The sequence below is a fragment of the Serinus canaria genome, chromosome 10 (assembly GCF_022539315.1).
Source record: "Serinus canaria isolate serCan28SL12 chromosome 10, serCan2020, whole genome shotgun sequence".
NCBI classification, from domain to species: Eukaryota; Metazoa; Chordata; class Aves; order Passeriformes; family Fringillidae; genus Serinus; species Serinus canaria.
Genome location: NC_066324.1, coordinates 388,072 through 406,150, shown reverse-complemented (window position 1 = coordinate 406,150; position 18,079 = coordinate 388,072). Strand labels below are relative to the sequence as shown.

Sequence of the window (18,079 nt, the reverse complement as noted above, 5' to 3'; positions counted from 1 at the left end):
AATGGCTGTGAGCAGTTTTAGTAATTTAAGAAAAAGGGCTTCATTTGCCAGCTTCTGAGACAGGAAGTTAGACAGTCATCAGTTCCTTTATTGTACTGTAATAATTTATTTCACAAATAACAATGTCTTAACTCTTTTGTCACTGTTGTAAGATGCTTGATGTTGTGCCTTTTGTCTTAAATATGTTATCACTTTGGAAGCCTTGCATCCATCTCCTTGGGAGAGTTTTCAGTTTGGAACTTAGTACATGGTTCTGACCTCCTGTGACAGTTTAGAGGTGCCATTAGCTGAAGAAGTGTTTGACAGCTGATCTGCTGCAGGAGATGCCGGCGCAAAGTTGTGTGTCCACATACCTCCTCAAAGTTTCACTTCCTTAATTTTGTGAAAGTGTCAAAATCTCTGTTTGTGCATTAGTGAGGCTCTTGCCCGAGGGCATGCATCTGGTTTAAAAGGCGTATATACTTTATTTCCCTGCAGATTGGTTGTTGATTATACTTATAAAATGCTGAACTCTTTACTGTCTTTTAGAGTTGTATGATATTTAGCAGCTGCACGTGTTGAAACAAGCTGCATTCGCTTCTCTCAGTGTAGCTTGTTTGTGGGGAAAAGAAAATCTTAAACTACTGCCTGTGTGTTTTCCTGACCTGTTGGCAACCACAGTTGAGGTACCTCAGAATGCAGTCAGTTTCCAGCTCCTCATGAGAGTTCTTGCATTGTTTTCTAATAAGAAAAACTACAGAATACTCTTGTATGAGTTTCTGGGAGAAATGTAGATTTTAGGAAAGTGTGCAAAATGTCTTAGCATTTTCATTTTTTTTTTTTTGTTTCACTTACTGAGTTACGTTCAAAGTATTATTTAAATAATAATTGTCATCTATTGTAGCTGTCCTATTTTTTTTTTAACAGCAGTTAGTACAACAGTGCTAATGGATTGTTAATGATAATGTCATGTAACACTATTTTAACATATGTTTCAGAGGAGGAAATCAGTAATATGAGGCTTGAACTGGAGAAGTATGGTATTCAGATGCCTGCCTTCAGCAAGATTGGAGGAATTCTTGCAAATGAACTTTCTGTGGATGAAGCTGCATGTAAGAAAAAATGGCATTTTGTTTGCTTATTCAAATCAGCAGATCAGTTAAGTGTTTTTTTTAATGCTGCAGGTTTTAAGCCTAGTACAGTCTTTCTGATAGGCCTTTTCAAAAACTGGGAAGATGTTTTTTTTCTTTCCCTTGTGCATTTTTCTTTTTTCTGGAGCATGATAAAATATTGTAACTAGAAAGTAGGCTGCTATTTTTTTCAACAACACGAAGCCATGATGAAGTGAGAGATACTTTGATAATTCTTTTGCTTTCTAATTAATTTTCAGATGATTTTTCTGCTCTTTTCAAATAAGGGATTCTGGATTTCTTGATTTTTAACAGTGCTGTTTTGTTTGGGACTAACTGGCTGACTATGGCTTGTTTTTCAGTGCATGCTGCTGTCATTGCCATTAATGAAGCAATTGACCGTCAGGTTCCAGCTGACACTCTTACAGCAATGAAGAACCCTAATGCTATGCTAATAAATCTGGATGATCAACTGGAATCCACTTACCAAGCCACACTCTACAGAGCAAAGCAAGACAAGATGGAGAATGCTAGAAAGAGGGTAGCTCAGTTCTTCTTTAAACCATTTGCATGCATTGCTATGTTGTATTGCAGTGTAAAGTGTAGGGAATTTGCTGAATGTGTGTTAAGGTCAAGTATGTGTTGTCTTAGGTGGATTTACTCCTTGTGACATTATGTTTTGTTCCCCAGTAACCTATCTTCTTGCAGAAAACAGGCAATAGTTAACTGTGTTAGTCTGTTTAGCTGCCTGAAATATGGGCCACATAGATACAGAATTCCTGTCAGCGTTTTTATGTTGGGAATGCATCCTTCTGTTTTCACAGATACGTTTTTCTAACAATGAAATGATGAGCAAGACTGACTGATGCTGGAAGTGGTCCGTGTTGCTTTAGAGCACTGTATAACACATGCCTAACTCTGTACTGCTTTCTCTGTTCCGGACCTCTTCTGTGTGTTCAGTAGAGCCATTAGATTTAAATAAGATGTTTCTAAGCTGTCTGTATCAGAGTTTGACTATAGTTACTCCAAATGTATTTATGTCTAGGGCTTCTTTTTGCATGTGTAGAGGTAGCATATGCATGGCCTATCACAGTTCTATACGGGTCAACATTTACCCTTCCTGACCTTTTCCGTGAGAATGAAGCTGTAGAAACCCTGATTAGATTTTATTTCATCCTCAGATTGCCTCAGAAAGTTCAGATAGAGAGAGAGATGTGTATGAAGAACTTTTGACTCAAGCTGAGATTCAGGGAAACATCAATAAAGTGAACAGTAAGTGTAATGTTATACTAATAGTCTTAATTAAAAGAATACTTCAAAATGATACTTGTGCTCCTCTTTTTCTGTAATGCTGACAAAATTTCAAGGCAGCTCCCCTGTTTTTGTGGGTTGTTTTAGTGGTGGGCTGTTTTGGTTTTTTTCAGTTGTGTGGTTTTGTTGCTGTTAGTTGGTTTCGGTCTCGTTTTGTTTTTTTAGTCATTATTAGTACATAGTAGTAAGCTTAATTCTTTCAGTTCTTAATACTACGACTTCTGTTACCCTTCCTTTTGGAAATGGATTGTCCATGTTGCTGGGCCCTTCAATTCTTCATCCTGAATAGTGCATGCCATTTCCAACCATTACCCTGTTTTTCAGGCTATTAATTCATAATTGACTTTGTAATTGATTCTGGAAGTGTTCCTTTTGGATTACATACCTAAGTTGCTATCTATCAGGTCTAAGAGTATTTCTTTCTGAGCGGTAGGTTGTGTAAACCGTGGCACTTGCTCAAGACTCTGTTTTATTGTTGCTAGCACATGCAGCCATATCAAAGATTGACCTGGCTTTGGAACGAGGAGATGCATCAGCACTGTATGAAGCTTTGGCAACACCAGCCCTTGGACTTAGAGGATTGCTACGAGAAAATTGTGACTGGTATTTCAAGCAGTTCTTGAGTGATAGACAACAGAAACAGGAGGTATGGAAAAGTGTAGATTACCCTGATTTGTGGGGCTTTTCCCCTGCTCCCGCCTTTCACCATACAACTGTGTACTAATCACTTGGTATATACCTGCATTATGGTTTAGTGTTGTCTAGAAAAAGTCAGTGTTAAGAGCTGGAAGCATTGAGTAAGCCTGTTATTTAGGCTTTATCTCTGCATGTGAAAGGCCAGTATAATGTTTGTATGTAGGTGTACATATAATAGACCAAACCTTAAACTGCCAACTTGTGTGTGTATAGAACTATTAAAATTAAGGTCTGTCCTCCCTCACTTTGCTGTTGTCAGTTCCCAAATAATGTGAATATGTGTGTTTTATAAACACCTATTAGATAAGCCTGAACTACTTTCACTGTGGAGAATACTATCATAGGCCACTTAAAGGCATGGTGCTTAGGGACATGGTTTAGTGGTGGATTTGGCAGTATTAGGTGTATGGTTGGACTCAATGATCGTAAGAGTCTTTTTCAGCTTCAGTGATTCTGTGATGCTACCCAAGTTATTAAAGTCCTCCTAACCCGCTAGTTACTCAGTCTTCTTTTCTGTTTGTATTTGTGTAGTATCATAATAGTCCAGGAAGTGTGTATGTATAAGTCAAAGCTGCATGTTGTCCATTTTGATGTTCTGCTAACTCTATAGTTGCTCAGAGGTAAAACACAACATTACTTAATGGATTGTTTCATGCCAAACTGCACAATTGCTAGTCTCACTCCAGTACGCAGCTCATGTACAGAGAGCCTTTTCCCTCAGAGTTGTGCCTTTTGTCCTAAATATGTTATCACTTTGGAAACAATCTTGCCTTTTATTGCTATGTCCATGGGACTGCAGTTCTGATATAAGATCAGGTTGTACACATACAGTCTTTCTTTCTCCTGAACTGAGAATCTGGTAATTTCTGATTTCCTTATGTATATTCTTTCCGGTTTAAGTTCAAGTGGAGTATTTTATTGAGGTAATTGAAATTAACTTGGCATTGTTTCACCCTTGCAGTTTCTGTTTTTTCTTTAGGCTGGCCTTACAGGTCCTCTGCAGAAGGAAGAGTTGCAGTTGGGAGTGGATGCTGCTAACAGGGCAGCACAGCAGTACCAGCAAAGTAAGGATCGGCAGAAATTATTGTAGCAAAGTCACTGTGGATGTGATCAAGAAAATGAGGCAGCACAGTATTTGGGTCTATTATGAATGGTCATTGTGAATGTTCTTTAAGTACTTTACCGCTGCTAAGAACATGAAATAGTGTTGGTTGCCCTAATCATTTGCAGTGTCTTTTATTCAGCTCTTACAACATGGCTGGAGATAACAACATTAAAATATTAATTTGAGTTAAGAAACATAGAATTTTTGGATCCATCTTAAATAACCTCTTTTTATAGAATACTTTTATGAATTTCTATGCTGTGGATCTGTGAAGAAAATCTGGATTGCTCCAAGAGATGTGAAAGATAGGTTTGTCTGCTGATCATTCACACTGAGCTACAGAACCATTACTGTTTCTGAATATCAGATAGCAAATAAAATGTAGATCATTTGATTGTTTTTTGATAGATGCTTCTGAGACCACACAGAGCTCTCTTACTGTCCAGGAGCAATTTACTTTGTGATAGGTAGAAAGGAGAGTAACAGAGATTGGAGGAGAGAGGATTTAGAATACAAGAGGAAAATAGTGAATGCTGAATTAAGTAGGCAGCTACCTTCGAAGTACCTTATTTGTTAGGCATGGAAGTCCACATTTGTTTACCTTCTTGCAGTGTTTTAAGTTAGCCAGCATGTACCCACTACAGAGTGCCTGTGTTACTGCCTTGAGCAGGATAGAGGTAGAAAGGAAGAGAAAATTGGGATGATTCACGTATCCAAAAATTTGCAATGAGGCTTCTTACTATCAGAATACTGAAATGGTAAAACAGTCCCTTGATAACCAGACAAAAAGGTGAACTAGTATTAAATGTGAACATTGTGTGTTTTAATGGTCTTCAGTAATGGAAGACTAGCTAACCAGTGTAGGGGGTGTATGGATCTGAGAGTTTGACTCTTTCCCTGCAGTTTGGGTATTATTCTTTCTCTAGTTAAGTATTTGAGTAAAATAAAAGTGCTGTTATTATGGGAGTCTCAGCTGTCTGACTTCCTCATTTTTTATGCTCTTTGAATTTCTAGAACTGGCAGCAGTATCCAGAATTAATTCAGCAATTCGAATGGGTGATGCTCAGAAGACTGTGGCAGAAATGATGAATCCAGAGGCCCAGTTACCAGAGGTTTATACATTTGCTGCAGATCTTTACCAAAGGGAGCTGGCCACCTTACAGCAACAGAGCCCTGAAGTAAGTATCACCTTCCCTGTTATTTCTGAAAGTTGGCATGGGTCATTGGGTCTACCTTGCTGTTTTCCTAAACGTGTTCTCTGGAACAAACCTGTCTTGAGTCTTCACAGAACTTCTTTGGTGTTCAGTCTGTTCTGATGTGGTTTAATCCTTTAATCTTGATCAGATCGGCCTTGTAAGACTTTACCTCAGTCTCTTAGTTAGTGATCTAGCTTTGTTTATGATACTCACCTTTCTACTTTGTTGTCTTAAAGGACGTCTCTTTGCCTTGTTACATGTCTGTTCTCACAGCTACTCCATTGTTTTCTGTGTGCAGCAATAGTTTGTATAGAGTGAATAGAATTAATTTGTTGTCCTCTTCGTAAGCAGGGTCACCTCACTCATCCAGAACTATCTGTTGCTGTAGAGATGCTGTCTTCTGTGGCCCTGATTAACAGGGCTTTGGATTCAGGGGATATGAACACAGTGTGGAAACAACTGAGCAGTCCTGTCACAGGCCTTACAAACATTGAGGATGAGAACTCACAGAGGTGAGTAATTCAAGGAATTGTAGTTGTCCTTGATGGTGCATTTGTTCTGTGGTTTCATGAATTTTCTGTTCCTTCTCTTAAATTTGCATTATTTCTACATTATTTGTTACAGTATGGATTTAATCTCTGCCGTCTCTTGCGTCTTGTTTTTGCGTTTACTGTTTCTTACTGGTCTGATTCCTGTGCTGTCTTTCAGTGCTTTCTCATGGAATTCATGTTAAAATCATGCTGTTAATACCATTAGGTTGTCGTTATTACTTATGCCAGCTCACCCATTTTCTTTGCCCTGGACTGTTACTCAGCGTTTCAGTGCCTTTTTCTGTTTGGCAATTTTGTCTGTTTGAACTGCTTCACATTTGTGCTGATATCCTTCACACACACAACCATTTCTCTTTCTCCCCACTTTCAGTTTCAACCCGCATGTTACGTCTCCTGCTTAGTGGGCAGTTCTCAGTGCTGGGTTGTGTGCTCCCTGAGCAGCTTGTTGCAATGTCATGTTTACTGGATTTGGGTTTTGTTTTCTGACAGATACATTGATGATTTGGCGAGGCTGAAAGCTGAAAGAAGTGCAGAAGGAAATGAATTTATCACATGGAATGATATCCAATCATGTGTTGATCATGTGAATAAAGTTGTGCATGAGGAACATGAAAGTAAGTTTTTCTGTTCAATTCATGGTAGACTGATTGTAGCTTATAAGGAGTGCTAAAATTAGATGTCAATCCAGAAGGTTATTGATTGACTTGTAGTTGTGTTATACATTAGATATCTAGGAAGATCTTAGTTGTGAACAAGACTTCATGTTCTGTAATATGAAAGTCTTGATTGCAGTACTTTTTGTTGATGGAGAGATCAGGCAGTCTGTTGTGTTTGTGGTATTGATGTCAGTATCTCAAAGCTGTTTATTAATATTTCCAGTGTAGATTTCAACCATTTTTGGATTGGAAATGCATTGTCTGGTGTTAGCATCTAGGATTAGTCTAGAATTGCTAGTCATTTTGCTTCAATCACCCAAATGTAAGTTAGCATTACCAAAATCTCTCAATTAGTTGTAGCCCTGTCTTGGAGTGCTCCATCCTTTTTCCTAATTTCCTGTGTTCAGTAGAAGATATTTTTCTTGAAGTTTTATCCTTTTATTTGATGGCTACTTTTTTCCTGTTCAGGTTTTCCTTTTCTTCCTTTTATTCCTTTTTTTTTTTTAAATCTGCATTGGTCTTTTTACCTTCTTAGTATATCATTCCCTGGTTTAGTTGCCAGTAATTTAGCTCCATAATCAGAAGATGTGCAAAAACTCTCTGAAGTTGAAAGTGTCTAACACAGATCACTGGTGATACTCCAGCTCCCTGGGTGTGGGGACACTGATATTTGAGCTCTCATGGTGACCATGCTTCTGAAGTTAATCCTTCAACTGTACTATGTGTCTTACACCCTGCAATCGCCCTGCTCAGTGTTTCCCTACAAGGCTTATTGACCTGGAGCATGGAACCCTGTTTCTTTGCATTCATATAAAAGGTGTGCTTGAGGAATCACCGCTAATGCACTTACAGACATTTGGTCAGTAGTCCTATATGGAAGAGAAAGGAAGAGGTGTAGTATATACATACACACACAGCACGAGGTTCAGCGGGACTTGGAGCAGCCTTGTCTATAGTCCTCTTGGCCTAGTGGAAGGTGTGCCTTGCCCATGGCAGTGGGGCTTGGAGCTAGGTGATCTTTAATGTCCCTTCCAACCCAAACCACTTGAGGCAGCAAGTGTGAGTACTGAAAATTATATACTCATGAAGGAAAAAAGTTAATGCTGCAAGCTGAAAATGGTGCATGAGTGTTAATATAATTTCTATGCTTCTAGCCCTTCCAGTTTTTTACTTTCTATTTCTCAGTAGTATTTATGTTAATAACAGTCTTTTAGCAGTGATAAATGACTGGGTCTGAGTGTAATTATGAAAACTTCATCAGAAAAGAAAACTGGAGTAATTCTTCTTGCGCTAAGACAGTATTAGTTGACATAAAATCCAGAGTGGAGATAGGGGAGTCCTTGAAAATAGTACAGTTAAACAAACTTACTCTTCAGTAGACCCTTGTGATGGTCTGTTTTGTATGGTTTAATTTTGGGGTTTTTTTTCTTGTTTTCATTAAGGGTTCTTAATTTTTGTTTGTGGCCAATACTGAAAACCTCGTGTGTTTGACGCTAACTTTGAAGCCATGTTTGTAATATTTATAATTTTATAATATTTAATATCTCAGCGAGGCTTGGAGCTTTGCATCATAACACGGGAGAGATTTGTCACAAGTGTGGAGGTGATGATAAAGTTTATGTTGTACACTGAGACAAGCCGGTGTCTTCTGCCACTCCTTGTCGTGTGCTTGTGTTTGGCCTGCAAAGCTTATACTCTAGAGAGGGTTACCTTTTAAATTAAAAGTTTGCTATCTTGGTTAACTTGTTTTCTGCATCTCCATATAGACACTGTGTTTCCTATTTGGGTCACATAAGTAGATTTGTTAAAAGCACACAAACAGGGCCCCCCACTGGGGTTGCACACACCGGTGCTAATTTTATAGTACCTTTTCTGTGTAAGAGGTTACAGTGGAATTCTAAAAGTCTGTGTAGTCCCAACATCCTGTTTCTTTTAACTCCTTGTCCTGTAAGAAAAGTTGCAGAAAGTCCTGTAATGACATAAATTGTTCTCCTGGGGAATTTCCTAATTCTTTGGTCTGCTTTGTATATGCCCTTACGCAAAGATACGTTTATCTTCTCTCTATGAATAACTTAAATTAGTCAGAGAAGGTCCTCAAGCTTTGTGGTTGTGTATATATATATATATATTTGTGTGTGTGTGTGTATGTGTGTACTTTTTTTTCTGTGTGCTTTCTTAAGTTATCATATCTGGTTTTTTGATAGAAACCATGCCATCGTTTTAGTGATGCAGTTCTTGCAATGTTCTCAGCATATATTTTTCCCTGATCTCTACTCCATCCAAATGTAATCTCTTCCCCAAGATATTCTACTTTTTGTATGAACTTTTGTGAATCTTGTGTTGAAGAGTCACAATCTTTGAATACAACAAGAAAAATTGGAGATTCCCACACTAATCTCCTTTCTTTTATCTAAAAGACTTCTTTGTTCTGCACTGAACCTAACCATGGTTGGGTCCCTCTTTAAGTAGAGAATTGAACTGGATGAGCTCTGGGATTCATCTTAACCTGAGTTTTTTCATGATTTTCAGGATGAGTTGCTATAGATGTAGATTCTGTTTGCACTTAGCTTATTTGTAAGGTCTTTATTTTGCCCAACAGTAAATTTTACTGTACTTGAATAGCATCCACTTCTCTGATAATACAGCTGATACTACATATGTCCTTAATAAAAGAGTTTTCTAAAATACAAGGTTACTGTATTTTTAAATGGTATTCCATGCAGGGCCTTGGTTTCATGTGAAGATTTCTTTCTAGAGAAGCCAGAACCTTGGAATATTGTAAACTCTGGCCATTTGGGCTTTCTAGAAGCTCTGAGCTGAGTGTCTGAGGATTCAGTTTTGTTCCTGCATGTGGTCTCCCTGAGGTGTTTTTTTTGTTTGTTTTTTTTTTTTTTTTCCTTTGAAACTTTTTTTTTATTGCAGCGCTCAAGAATTACAACTACTTTTGGGGGAGAAATAGCTTTGGTTTCTTTGCTAGCGAATAATGTTTTCTGTTAAAAATATTGTGGTTCTGAGCTTTTACTTGATTAAAGAAGGACTAACCTCGCTTTTCTCCTGAAGCAATGCTTGTGATTATTGTTAACCAAGAATGGAACTTTGTCTTTCTCCTCCCCCTTTGCATTTCTCCCTAGGGATTTTGGCAATTGGTCTTATTAATGAAGCTCTGGATGAAGGAGACACCAAGAAGACTCTTCAAGCCTTACAGATTCCTGCAGCAAAATTGGAGGGTGTAGCCCCAAAGGTAGCACAGCATTACCAAGATACACTACTTCGAGCCAAGAGAGAGAAAGCCCAGGTGAGTGCAGTTAAATGCACCTCTTGAAAGACCTTTGCATTAATGTTACTGTAATGTTACTGGTCTTGAAAGTCAGGAATCAAAATTGGCAATGAAGAGGTGGGCATTCTGCATACCTTCAACTGATCTTAACCAATCAGAAAGAGAATTCAGCCAGCAGTGTGATTCCATGAACTGTGGAGATGGGTATAAGGATATTAAGTGCACATGGTGGCTTGCTATAGCTAAACTCGGGTCCCAAGTGAGATACGTATCTTTTTTGTGAAAAAGTAATAGTCATTATCTGTTTTTGTGAGGAGACCATGTTCATTCCAGGAGTACGGAACTTCTGCTTGCAAGTTTTCTGCAAGGTTAAGTATTTTATTCTAATGTTCTGTGTTAAATGTACTCTTAGGTATAGTTATATATATGTCAAAAAAAAAAAAAAAGGTTAAATGTACTCTTAGGTATAGTTATATATATATGGCAAAAAAAAGGAAGCGGAAAAATCTGTAAAAGTGATAAACTAGAAAAAAGATGTGAAACAACATACATGTTACCAGCAAAATATATATGCTGTTGTTTACCTGATGACACTTCTATAGCTTATGACTTTTTTGAGCAGAAGTTGTCATTAGCCAAGGACTTCTATCTACATATACATAGTTGCAGTTTTCAGTAATTGAAAGATGAAGAGAGGAAGAGCAAGTTTCATCTTATACCTTTCATCAAGGTATAAGAATGGATGACTAGTGCATGTGTGTGTACGCAAGTGATTTTTGGGTGGTAGGGAGCGGACACTGATTTTTTTTTCCCATATCTATTTTCAGGGAAGTAGCAGATGTCTGCTTTCAGTGGCTTGAGAGTGTTTTGCTTTCTTTTTTCTGCTGTGGAGCTCATTGCTCAAGTAGCAGCGCACAATTTTGTATAGAGGCTAAGGTCTAGATTGTGTTGAACATTTTGTTTTTGACTAAAGATAAATCAGTGTGATGATAATAGCTGAAAACTGTATGCAATTCTGATGAAAATCATTAAGCAGCTTTCCCAAGGGTCTTGACAGGGTTAATGTTCCTCAGGATCCATTTTGTGCTGAAGCATTTCCTCTCACTGAGTCAGAATGAAACAATGAAATCTTTTTATCCTGTACTCAAACTTGTGCCAGATTGTGCTGGTAACTTCTGAATTGGTATGAAATTACCTTATTTAGGCATAAGATAAATAAAGGGCTTCTCCCAGCAGCATGGGAATAATTCCAGAAATAGAAAGATCATATTATACAGTAACAGTGTGGGGAAAATAAGTACAATCTGAAATAAACTGTTATGAACTAGCAATTTCTGTACCTTGGGGCTGAGAAGGATTATTGTTCACCTCAAGATGTTGTTCAGTTGCTTACTTTATTGGGGAGTGCGGTATCATGCGTGTTTCTGATGTGATGAGGTGAGAGAGGAAAAACCAGTAGACTCCATAGTATGTTACACTGTGTGTATCTTGCAGAAAGCCTTGCAGCAGTAAAACTGTAGAGAAGCACAGTATGGTTTTGGTAGTCTTCAGGTTGACTTCTGTGGATACATAGTACAGTAGAGTTACAGTGATTATTCTCCCCCACATCCTGGACAGGAATTTTGCTGTTGCTGGTACTCTTGTGGGACTGTCTGGCTTTCAGATGAAGTCTGCCTGTGAAGGTCATGTTAAGCTCTTGAATGAAGTATCATTTAGCCAGTTAGTTTCAGATCTGCCAAAACAGTGGTTAAAATATGGAAAGCACATAAGGAAATGTTCATTTTAAGTCTGGCCTTAAAGCTCTTGAATGTTGTACATAGTGGTTCTTTTGTGCACTGTGATTATTATTCCCTTCCAGAACTAAAGGTTTCCTGTGTTCTGTTTGTATGAGAAAAGTTGTCAGAGGGATGGTAGTTGCATTTTAGCTTTTTTTTTTTTGTAGTTACCTGCAGGAAGCACCAGTGGGTGGAGAGAAGCTTATACTTGGCAACTGCTGGGTCATTGTTCTCTATGTATATTTTGGGGCTTGCAAAACACTTGTCCCTTTCCTCCTCTCAAATTTCTGCATGTAACATTAGCTCATTAGGCTAGATTTCCCAGCCAAAATACGGGATACTGTGTGATCACTGGTCCTTGACAGGCAATCTGCCAAAATAAAGATTTAAAACATGGCTTTGACTGCTGTCTGTGTGCACCCATCCACAGCACATACAATGCTTTTTGCTTTGTTAGTTTGTACAGGTTTGTGAAGTTTTGTGGGCACGGAAATGAACAGCCTGATGTGACATTAGTTACCCAAAGGTTTATTAGTTTCTGCGCACAGATGTGCAACAGCAGCTCTCTATAGTCCTCTTCTGTTGAAGGACTGGCTTCCTGGGAAATCATATACTCTTAGCTAGTATGGCTTTAGGACTAGCTGGTACTAAGTCCCTGGCCTTGTGTTTGCTCATCTTATTAGAGTGACTCTTATTGATAGAATTTCTTGTTAGTTCTGTTTCCTGAGAATTTTTTTTTTTTTTTTCTGAGAGAAAGAGTTTGGTAATGCCATAGTAGTCTCTGCCAGTCACAAATCCACATGATGTCCTTGTGCTGGAGTTAGTTAGGAAGACTGAAATACTTCTTTTTCCCTCTATTATGGAAAACTACTGTATTGGCTGTTTCTGAATATAGGTCATCTTATGTGGCAAAAATAGTGATACTTTTCTCCTGATATTGTATATTTTTCAGGACACACAGGATGAAACAGCTGTACTTTGGCTAGATGAAATTCAGAATGGGATTCATAAGGCTAACAAGGACACAGAGGAGTCCCAGAGATGTAAGTATTATCACACAGTATTGCAATTAATCCCCACTACTAGCCAAATACCAGTTATTTAAGGAAAAATTGGGGGCTAGAAATGTCATGTACATGTGGCAAAGGAAACCAAAAGAGCCTATAGGCTTCTGGTGCAAGTGTGGTTTTTTGAGGAGTGAATGTCAGATTCTTCAAATACTAAATTTCTTCTCTTGTGGGAGATTTGCATTTTTTTCCAGTTTTTCGTGTGACCATTAGACTGCATTATCTTGTTGGACAAATCTTTTTCAAATTGTTTGTCGTTTGCGACTAATTGTGCGTGTCTGTGGGTGATTGGTTAGAAGCGAGAGTGTTCACATGCACTATTGAAATAGTGTTTTCTGGTGGGCATTACCTTTTATTTGCATGAGGTACTGTTGTCTTGTCTTGGTTCTCTTAGGTATTACAAGACAAACACATATTTTTTCGGATACAGAGAGTACTACAACATCAGTGATGCACACCTTTGCTCCTTAATGCAGTTTGCAGGTGGACTGGTCTGCCCATTGTTGCATCCCAGTCTTTATGACGTTGTTGTTTCTGTCTGCAGAAAAAAGTAAATTACTACTGCTCTGGTTGTTGAAAAGGCCTCTTTTGAGTTGTGACTGGCTCTGCCAGAAGAAACTGTGTTAACTGAAACAGACATCAGATGAGAGCTGTAACTGTGTGTGTTGAAAAGTTCTGGTGGTAAATCAGCACCATACTGGGACTTTGGGCGCACCATTACATACTGTCAGGTGAAGTTCCACACATGGTTGGATACTCTGTACTGAGGAGGCCTCTATACTGCAAGTTGTCTAGTCGGTTTTTTATTTATGTTTCATGTTTATGTACACTTAAAATTTGCATATCTTATATACAACCCAGCTATGAGGATGTGTTCATGTTGCCCTGCTCTGTTCTGCCATTCTGTGAGCTACTGAGCCCCTGCGCTAACTTGCTTTCTTGCGTTTTCCAAGTCTCCTTAGGAATTCTGGCCATTAATGAAGCAGTAGATCATGGTGACGTTAGCCAGACCCTGAGTGCCTTGCGTTCACCTGATGTTGGGCTGTACGGAGTCACTCCAGAATGTGCTGAGACATACCAGCAAGAATTGTCAGAAGTTAAGAAAAGGGCAGCAGGTACACCTTAAGTAGCTAACTATTAGTGAAATAAACACAAGATTATTGTACATGGAATTGTAACTAGAGGTAAAAAAGCCCCTGGGAAAAATCCTATGGTCTAGATAGCAGCTGTGGATGCTTTGTAAAATAAGGGTTTTTTTTTTTTTAAAGAATGTGAATAGTATAATGTTCTCCAATTATACAATGTGTTGTGTTTAGGTGGCTCTCATATGAGGTCATTAGGGACTCAGAAACATTCCTTTGCTTGTTTGGAGAAAGAAGAATCTGTAAAGTAAATTTCCTGGTTGTAACATTTGTATGTGTGAAAGGTAAGACACTTGTCAGTGTTTCAGACTTCTAATTGCAGTTTCTGCTCTTAGGGGGCAATGGCAGCGAGTGGGTGAAACACTGGGTGAGAGGAGGCTATCATTATTATCATAACCTGCGGACCAAAGAGGGAGGATGGGATGAACCAGCAGAATTTGTGCAAAATGACACTCAGCTGTCGCGGGAAGAGATACAGGTAGAGTAATAGATTAACACGTGCTCCTTCTCTCAAAAGTTGATGTTCTCACCATTCCCACCTTTAATGCAGCTCTAAGATAGAATGCTTCAATGCCATAGTCATGTTAACACGCTTAGTAATTAATTTGATTTGCTAGGCATCACCAGTTTGTGTGTCACAGCTCCTTGTCCTATTTAATAAAAATTTATCCTGTCACTAAAAGAGTACAGGACCATGATGTAACTGTTTTTTGAAAGACAGCTTTGGAGTTTCTTGTAAGCACAGTGTGTAAAGCTGATGTAACATCCTTTATCTGTATTTCCATTTTCTTTTTCCGGCTTCTCTTCCTATCATTACATTAAATCAGAGCACCATATCTGGAGTCACTGCAGCATACAACCGAGAACAGTTGTGGCTTGCAAATGAGAACCTGATTATGAAACTTCAGGCTTGCTGTCGAGGGTATCTTGTTCGCCAGGAATTCAACTCAAGAATGAATTTTTTGAAGAAGCAAGTCCCAGCAATCACTTGCATTCAGGTAGTGATACCCTTTAATTCTGCTTGGAGCTTGTACTCTGCAGTTGTTTCCTGTACACAAGCTTATTAACAGTTTTTGTTCAATTCACACAGTTACAGCACACAATTGTCTTTGCCTCGTATTGTAACTTACATAAAAACATTTCCTTCTCCAGTGAGTTTTGGTATATTATTTGCTTTTAAGTGTCATATATAATCAATCCAGTAATCACATAGAATTGGAGAGAGAAAAAGTTATATGAGGAAGCTTTAACAGTTACTTTTTTACATGTTTCAGTGTTTCAGGAATAAGGAAATATGAAGTGTGTTGTATGTGTTGACGGTGATAGTACCATGAGATGCATTGCTGGTGTGATTCATCATGAATTAAAGAGAAACAACATGGTCTTCAGTATTCTTGCTTCTCTTCAAATTTGTCCAGGGATTTGCAGGATTGGGGACCTGAAGGAGATAGTTGGATAATTCAGCATGAAATCTGGTGCATTTACAGGACAGCCACAAAAAAATTCTTCTCTGTGGTGTTGTAGCTGAATTGTGTGCAAATGCAACAGTTGCTTTGCACCCTATTACCATTTTATTATTTCAGCAGTAGATACTCTGCCTGTATATTTAACAAAACCTCCACACTCACTCCCACCTTATCAAAATAACACACTCTCCCTTTAAGTGTAGTCCAACCCCTTGCCTGACTTCTCTTCCCAAGTGTGGATGGCAGTGGGTCTGCTGGGAAGGCTTAAACTGTTACACCGTTGTTCTCAGCAGCAGCAGCTAACGCATGATCCTCATGTAGAACAGTTTCTGTCAACTTGACTGTTTCACTGTATCCTTGACTCCTAACTGTGCTTCAGAGGGCCCAGGCTCTTCATGGTGTAATTTCAAGTCTCTCATGATTACATTTGGAAAATAGTTAATGCTTTGCACAGTGTATCTCTTGATAAGACAAGCATGTCTCCTTCATGTTTCATTTAGCCAAAAGGGCATTTGGAAGCTGAGGAACACAAAGAAGCTCAGATTTGTAATTACTTCTGTTCAGTTAGAAAAGTAAAGTGAATGTGCCTGTTTTGTTTTCAGTCTCAATGGCGTGGCTACAAGCAAAGGAAGGCATATCAAACCCGTTTGGATTACCTACGTGCACAAAAGGACCAAGTAGTAAAGGTAGTGCAGGTTCTCTGCTGACTGGTTTGGTAGGCCTTTGGGGTAGTGAACTTCGTAGATAAATTTTCTATCTGAGTGTTTTTGTTACCCTTCAATAGATTCAGTCAATGACCAGGATGTATCAAGCCAGAAGACGTTACAGAGATCGTCTGCAGTATTTCAGAAACCACGTAAGAGGCTATCTTGCATTCTGTACCTGACTTTAATACTCTTTCCAGAATGATGTCAAGTGCTTTTTTGTTTCTTAAATCCTAGATAAATGATGTTGTAAAAATTCAAGCCTTTATTCGAGCAAACAAAGCCCGAGAAGACTACAAAACCCTCAGTAAGTATTGCCAAGAGGATAAAACTGCTGTGGCTCAAATCTCTGTCGGTGAGGGATCATAGATTCATAGAAGAGATTCCCCAACTCTCTCTGCCTGTCTCCACAGGAGAGATGATCCAGCCCCTGATCATCTTTGTAGCCCTCCTCTGGACTTGGTCCTGCAGCTCCACATCCTTCTTACTATGATGGGGGCCCCAGAGCTGAACACAGTACTCCAGATGGGGTCTCATTAGAGTAGAGTAGAGTAGAGGAGGAGAATCGCGTGCCTTGACCTCCTGACCACACTGCTTTTGATGCAGCCCAGGATGCAGCTGGCTTTCTGTGCTGCAAATGCACATTGCTGGGTCATGTCAAGCTTCTTGTCAAGCAATATGATATTGGCCGTGTGATCTATAACATCAAGACAGTTTTGAGGAGTAGTTGGGATGAAGTTGATAGGGAAGTGAAGGGAGTAGGTAGTTCTTGAGGCTGAAGGAGAAGTTGATTCTAGCTGCCTTTATTTTTCAGCAGGAAAAAAGCCCAGAAACCTGTAGCTTTGCAGTTAGCTCTGACAGTGTGGACTACCCTATGCTAATACTGGCTTTGTTCTTGATTTAGTTCTCTTACAGTTCTCAAAACAGGAGAATCAAAATGTCTGAAGCTGTTTAGACAAGATGGTGCTAATTTGACTCCGAGTGCTCCTTGTGCTGTTTAAACATAGATAAGACAAATATTTACTTCTGTTTGCCCTCCCCTAGTGTTGTCTCTTTTCTTGCCTGTTTTTAGTTAATGCTGAAAATCCACCTATGGCTGTGGTTCGGAAATTTGTCCACTTGCTTGATCAAAGTGACCAAGATTTTCAGGAGGAGCTTGAGCTAATGAAACTGCGTGAAGAAGTTGTAACCTTGATCCGATCCAATCAGCAACTGGAAAATGACCTCAATCTCATGGACATCAAAATTGGTTTGCTAGTGAAAAACAAAATTACATTGCAGGTAAGAAATGTGTTGTTGGGAGACCAGCTACACATAGAATTGAGCCCCCAGTGGTAGTTAGCATGGAGAGCTCCTGGCCTCAGATTTTGGTTGCTCCGGCCCAGTGGAAAACATTTACCCTGACTTGGAGGTTTTACTCCAAGTATGTTCTTAGTTAATTCCACTAATTTAGTATGTATCCCTAGAAAGAAAACTGTAGGAGGAGAAGAACAAGTCCTGAAGCCAAAAAAGGCAACAGGACTATCTTGACCTAACAAATGCAACAGGTTTTGTATTGAAGGGCTTTGAGACCCTTTTTTGTTGCTCCTTTGGGGCTACAAGTCACATGCCACGAGCTTTCAGCCGGGGGGTGATTTTGGAGGCAGGAGACACGCTTGTGTGGCTTGGTTGCTCGTTGGTTAAAGGAGGTGCCCTCTATCTAAGCTTGGCTAGTGTGATTAATTTCCAAACAAACAAACAAACAAAAACAAAACCAAAAACCAAAAACAAACAAAACAAAACAAAACAAAAAAACAAAAAACTGAAACAAACAAACAAACAAAACCCAAAAAAACCCCCCAGCCTCTTGTTGATACAGCGTTGTCTTTTCTTCAAGCTGAAGTACTGGTCAGCTTTTCATGTGGTCCTGAATTCATTACACTAGGCTTCTCTGAGTGCAAAATCTCAATTGGTCTATTGAAATTTATCTTAGAAGGAAGCTGCAGCGGTTGGGCTGATGATTGCAGTGAAAAATGCCATTGCTG

At 39.0% G+C, this 18,079-nt stretch overlaps 1 protein-coding gene across 2 annotated transcripts in view; it reads left to right on the top strand.

The window, feature by feature from the left end:
- The window catches only part of IQGAP1 (IQ motif containing GTPase activating protein 1), a 51,228-nt gene that overhangs the window by 18,238 nt on the left and 14,911 nt on the right, over positions 1-18,079 (top strand). The window contains exons 7-23 of one of the 2 annotated variants that reach the window (XM_050978565.1): positions 978-1,091; positions 1,472-1,650; positions 2,291-2,381; positions 2,903-3,066; positions 4,096-4,180; positions 5,236-5,399; positions 5,769-5,929; positions 6,458-6,582; positions 9,756-9,919; positions 12,629-12,719; positions 13,697-13,858; positions 14,221-14,363; positions 14,713-14,883; positions 15,954-16,037; positions 16,136-16,207; positions 16,293-16,362; positions 17,128-17,336. In XM_050978565.1, coding sequence (XP_050834522.1) covers positions 978-1,091; positions 1,472-1,650; positions 2,291-2,381; positions 2,903-3,066; positions 4,096-4,180; positions 5,236-5,399; positions 5,769-5,929; positions 6,458-6,582; positions 9,756-9,919; positions 12,629-12,719; positions 13,697-13,858; positions 14,221-14,363; positions 14,713-14,883; positions 15,954-16,037; positions 16,136-16,207; positions 16,293-16,362; positions 17,128-17,336 — 2,249 coding nt within the window. Of the gene's footprint in view, positions 1-977; positions 1,092-1,471; positions 1,651-2,290; positions 2,382-2,902; positions 3,067-4,095; positions 4,181-5,235; positions 5,400-5,765; positions 5,930-6,457; positions 6,583-9,755; positions 9,920-12,628; positions 12,720-13,696; positions 13,859-14,220; positions 14,364-14,712; positions 14,884-15,953; positions 16,038-16,135; positions 16,208-16,292; positions 16,363-17,127; positions 17,337-18,079 lie in introns of both variants that reach the window. The other variant, XM_050978564.1, reaches the window with a different exon arrangement.